General features: G+C 37.4%; 1 protein-coding gene across 1 annotated transcript in view; it reads right to left on the bottom strand.

Annotated features, from left to right (window-relative positions):
* Window positions 1–5,382: 5,382 nt before the first annotated feature.
* LOC106302870 overlaps window positions 5,383–5,745 on the bottom strand; it is a 7,888-nt gene continuing 7,525 nt past the window's right edge. The window contains exon 6 of the mRNA XM_013739277.1: window positions 5,383–5,615. Within this exon, the coding sequence (XP_013594731.1) occupies window positions 5,383–5,615 (233 nt within the window). The remainder of the gene's footprint in view (window positions 5,616–5,745) is intronic.

The following is a 5,745-nucleotide window of genomic DNA, read 5'->3' as shown; positions in this document are numbered from 1 at the left end:
GATGTTTTAGGATGTCTGACTTTACTGCGATTTTTGAGGAGATTGAAGCCATTAATCCTGCACTTCACGGCTACCTCCAAAGAACTGATGTCCGACTGTGGCACGGCTACCTCCAAAGAGCTGATGTCCAACTGTGGACGGGTGTTCATTTCCCGGGCGAGAGGTACAATTTGATGACTACAAACATAACGGAATCAATGAACAGAGCATTGTCGAATGCTAGAGGTCTAAACATTGTTCGAATATTAGAATCGATACGGGTGTTGATGACCAGATGGTTTGCTGAACGGAGAGAGGATGCCAGGTCGCAGCCAACGACGCTTACGCGTGGTGTCGAGAAACTACTACATGTAAGTTAGTCGTAACAGTAAAAATAAGTCTGTCTTTAAAATGCATAAAATTCTTAAATCAGACTTTGTAGTTCTTAAATCAGCCGTAGTATGTAATAAGTCAGTCGTTTCATAAAATTCTTAACTCAGCCTTGGTAGTTCTTAAATCAGCCGTAATATGTAACAAGTCAGTCGTTTCATATTTATTCTTTTTTTGTTAATAGGGTCGTGTAACTGCCACCAGAGAGTTGACGGTCCAAAGGATTGATGATCATCACACTGAAGTTAAAGCGCACATGTCGTCGTTTCGAAAGTCCACATGTCGTCGTTTCGAACGCTATAAATTACCATGTGTACACGCAATCGCAGCTGCGGAGTACAACAATGTTTGTCGTATATCCCTGTGCAGTCCTTACTATAACAGTGCATATTTGGTGAGTGCATACGCTGAATCTGTCATGCCGGCTGACTCAGCATAACCTGTTCCAGAAATCGTGGCTAACAAACCGTGCTTGCCCCCGTCTATTCGTCAACAGCCAGGAAGACCTAAGAAAAATAGGATGAAATCTGATTTAGAAGTTGCACTTCAAAACAAACATCCTAGGAAAGAACACACATGTTCTCGATGTAGACAGAGTGGACATAATGCGGAAACTTGTCCGATGTAAGCAAGTGTTGTAGGGATTTTCATGTTTTTGTATTACGATTGGGTTTTTGTTTTAATGTTTTTGGTATTACGGCTGGATTAGAGATTTTCATGTTTTGTATTACGGCTGTGTTTTTATTTTCATGTAAATGTATTTTGGCTGGATTAGGGATATTCATATTTTTGTATTATGGCTGTGTTTTTGTTTTCATGTAAATGTGTTACGGCTGGATTAGGGATTTTCATGTTTTTGTATTACGGCTGGGTTTTTGTTTTCAAACGGCTGATTTATTGAATGAATTTGTATTACGGCTGGGTTATGGAATAACTTCCCGCCCAAAATAAGAAACGTCGCGATATGAAAACCGTTTTACTGTCAATAAATAAGGCACTTCTCGAACAATTATATGTTAACTCTCTATTTTTTACACAATTTCTCTCTCTCTCAAAATCAATTTCACAGTAAATGAAATATTTCCCTCTTCTTGAATTGCCTGAAGAAATTCAGGCGTTGGTGGTTGAACGTGTGGCCCGTAACTCCTTCCAAGATCTCTATGGCCTCAAAGAATCGTCCAAGTCGATAAAGGCGTTAGCAGAGCGGCGTGGTGTATACCATTTCTACGATGTGTTATCCGTTCCCTGGGGACTCAATATGCCTTCTTCGTTGTTGAAATCTTGCTACGCTGAGGAAAATCAAAGCACACTTTATATAAAGGGTGCACAGTTCTTCTTCGCATTCGGCCTTAAAGAAGAAGGGCTTTCTCTCATGAAGCGTGCAGTAGATGCAGGATATGAGCGTACTGTGTATACACACAAAATGACTCGAGCAATCTTTTGTTGTGATGGGCAGTATTTTGCTAGTATTCCAAGAGAATCAGTTCATTGGATAGGGAAACTAGTGCAATCTGTTAAATGGGGATGGGGTTTGTGGCATTCTGACGAGTTCCGCCAAAATAGGGCGTTGTTTGTTTCAGCTTATGTTCCGTCGTTCTACAGATGCAAATGTACAACACATGTGGAGCGACAATGTCTCTGCTTGTGGCACATTGATATGACTAAGGATGACAACATGTGTGAGCGCTGTTTCTGGATCAAAGGGCACATTCTTACGTAATTTTGAACCGATAAGCATTATTAGGGACACAAGGAAGTGGTGAAGATGTAATCTATCAGAATTTTATCTTTTTAAGTTCTTTGCTATGCCATTATGTATGTCTGACTACAAATTAATGTAATGAAGACTTAGTTATTGTTTCTTTTGGCTGATTTATAATTTAATTACAGCTGAGTTACTGTTTTATTACAGTTGATTTATTGTTTTCAAACACACACATCATGCAAACATCAACAAACATCATGCAGAGTTATTAACATCGTTATTAATAATGGCTGAGTTATTGTTTTATGACGGCTGATTTATTGTTTCGTTTGGCTGATTTATAGTTGAATTATGGCTCGGTTTATATTTAATTATGGCTGAATTATCATTTGTTTAATTAAGCTGAGTTTTGGTCACATAATATAAAATCATATTAGCATTAAACACCAATGAAAAGAGGTTAATTTACGTGCATTGCAAAACGTTCAGATTTCTTAATTTACGTGCAGACATGTAAAACGTCAATTAAATACTTAGTCCAATCAAGCAAGCGGAGGGAGTAATAATTAGCCCCGATATTCTCATATTGTTGGCGGATTTAAAGTATAAATCGTCTTGATATTATAAAGACATCGATATTTTCCACACGCGCCACCATTAATCGACAACTCAGTCCAATCAAGCAAGTGGAAACGTCCCATTAATAATGAAATTGGGTGAGTGAGTTACTTTATGCGTTTTGGCTGAGTTAGCTTAAAGTTGTGACTGAGTTACCTTATACGTTTTGGCTGAGTTTTGGCTATGTTTTATTATGGCTGAGTTTCGGAAACGTTTAGATTACTTGACGGCTGAGTTACTGTAAGACATTAAGTCTGAGTTACATAAAACATAGGCTGACTTATATGTACAAAACATTATTAAACAAAGAAATAGTAGCAGCAAAGTAACGACATTCCAACCCCACAAACAACCACATTCCTCAAACACCGACCCTGACTCATACATTCTTCTCCTTTTCCCTCAGACGCTAAGTCTGAATTCCGAGATGTCTTTGTTCATGCCACTTATCAGTGACTTTATATCCTCAACCTCTTCAACCAAACACTCATCTGCCCATTTGAATAAATGTCTCTATTTTCACAATATAACCAGATCTAAGTATTACGTTACAGAACATGCGAAATAAGAACCAAAACAAACCTTATTATATCCTTTTCTACAGCAATAGTACAATCTTCCTGGATTTGTAGCGGTTCCAGATGTAGAAATGTAATAGGGTTCACCACACCAACATTGTTTTGGTGTTCCTCTTTCCGCGTTCAAACGTCGTCTGTAAGAATTTCCTGAAACGCAGGATGAAGAAGACATTTTGATTCTCAAAACAATTTCAGAAACAAAATGGAATTAAATGGAATTAGGGTGAGTAAGAAGACGACATGATGAAACGGCGTCGTTTTCTTATTTCCTTTTTATTTAATATAATAATATTTAAATGTCTCGATATTGTAAATCTCTCGACACATGCGTGGCAGCCGTGGATTTCAAACTCTTAATAATTAGCCTCGATATTATGTTTGAGCCGAATTTTCCACACGCGCCATAATTAATCGACAACTCAGTCCAATCAAGTAAGTGGAAACGTCCCATTAGAAATGTATTATATTAACATTCACATCTGGGTTTTGGCTATGTTTTACTATGGCTGAATTATCATAAGTTTAATAACGGCTGAGTTTTGGTCACTTATGGTTGGGTTTATGTTTAATTAACATTCAATGTTGAGTTACCTTATACGTTCTGGCTGAGTTATTTTAGCAGATACGGCTGAATTATATTCACATTATGGCTGAGTTATAGTACTTAATATAAAAGAAATTTGAATTCGACATGTTTACATTCAGGAACCGAAATTATCAGATTCAAAATATAGACAAGGCATCACTTTCAGAAACCAAAATTGTCAGGACCAAACTTTTCAAATATGTGGACGAGATCACGCCAAACTCTTGTTAACATCCACGGAGGCTTGTCGCCTCCGTTTGCCCAAGTTCTCTTCAAATGGCGCATCTGGCAACGAAATAGCGTTCTGGCCACATGATTAAAATGTGTCCAAAGTGTCAAATTATGCCTTCGATCCCACGTGTTTTTGCGCTACAACAAAAGAGAATACAAAACTGTTGAGAACCCAAAATAAAAATAACTCAGCGACGCTATGCTGCCATTTTAAGTGGACAAAATGTTCTTACAGCGAGTTGAAGAAACCATCGTTCCTTAAAATGATCGGGAATGGTGCGGTATGTCGGCCAATCATGAACCCATCCTTCTACAAGAATCGACGGGATGACGAGGGAGAGATCACTTAAAAATTTGAACCAGATAGTACTGGTTGTGTCAAGCAATTCTCCCGGACCAGGGTATAGAAGAGGGAGGTTTTCACGATTTGCAGAGCTTAGTATCGCATTGACACTGTTCTCTAACATCGTTGAATAACCAGGAACAATCGGCATAACTTTTGATGGGGATATAGAGATATTGTTTAGTTTTTTTCTATAGAGAGAAAGGTGTAAGAGAGGAGACAATATATAGAGAGGTATAGAACGTCAAACGTCTCGAGTTAAAATTTCCCAAGAATCAGTTATCTTTTTCCCGCCAAACGTCAAGATTAAGTTACACTTTACGGCTGAGTTACTTTTACATTTACGGCTGACTTAGTAAATGGGGTTTAGAGTTTAGGGTTGCTTATTTAGGGTTTAGGTTTGCTTTTTTGGGTTTTTTGGTTTGGAATTTGGATTTATGGTGCAAGAAATATTATAAAAACAAAAATTCATAATAAATAACACAATAATAGTTTATGAGTTTTGAGTTATGCTCACACCTTATATATATCAGTTAAGTTTATGAGTAATTGTAAGACAACATATACCTCAAGATCATGATTGATTCTAAACTCGTAAATTCAATATAGAAGGCACATTCAGTTGATTATAAATTCACTTCAAATTTATAATTGGAGTTTCAATTTAACATTTTAAAGTATAAACATTTAATTTTTTTTGATTCTAGGGTATGTTTGAGGTATGGCTGAGTTATAATATCGTAACGGCTGACTTATACTAATCGATACGACTGAGTTATATGAACATTTTACGATTCTAGGGTATGTTTGGGGTAAGGCTGAGTTACACATATACGACACGGCTGGGTTATAAAAACGATAAGACTGAGTCAAATACTTAATAAAGTACAAAATAACATAAGTCAAGTACAAAACATCAACATATGTCAAGTACAAAATAATAAACACAGGTTCAATTAGCCAGCAAACTGCTCATCACAGTATTTCCTCCTTCATCGAAGATCTCTGCTGCCATCTTCATCCGTAAACCTTGAATATTGTTATCGTTTATCCCATCAAACGTTACACCAAGTGCTAGACACTCCACAAACTTCAACGAATACACCCCACAATCGCCAATCTGGGTGTTTTGTGGAGTGTATCTTTTGCTCCTTCTTCTGAATGAGAACTTCTTCTTAACAGGGGCTCGGATATTGGCAGGAATATGATCACTCAACATATACGGAATCATGTGCGTCAGCGGTTTAAATGAATTTAGAATTCTCTGCTCACTTTCGGGTGTTGCCTCTCCAAAGATTGGATCGTAGCAATCAAT

This window comes from Brassica oleracea, chromosome C7 (genome assembly GCF_000695525.1).
Source record: "Brassica oleracea var. oleracea cultivar TO1000 chromosome C7, BOL, whole genome shotgun sequence".
In the NCBI taxonomy this organism is placed as follows: domain Eukaryota; kingdom Viridiplantae; phylum Streptophyta; class Magnoliopsida; order Brassicales; family Brassicaceae; genus Brassica; species Brassica oleracea.
This window is presented reverse-complemented; position numbering and strand designations above follow the sequence as displayed.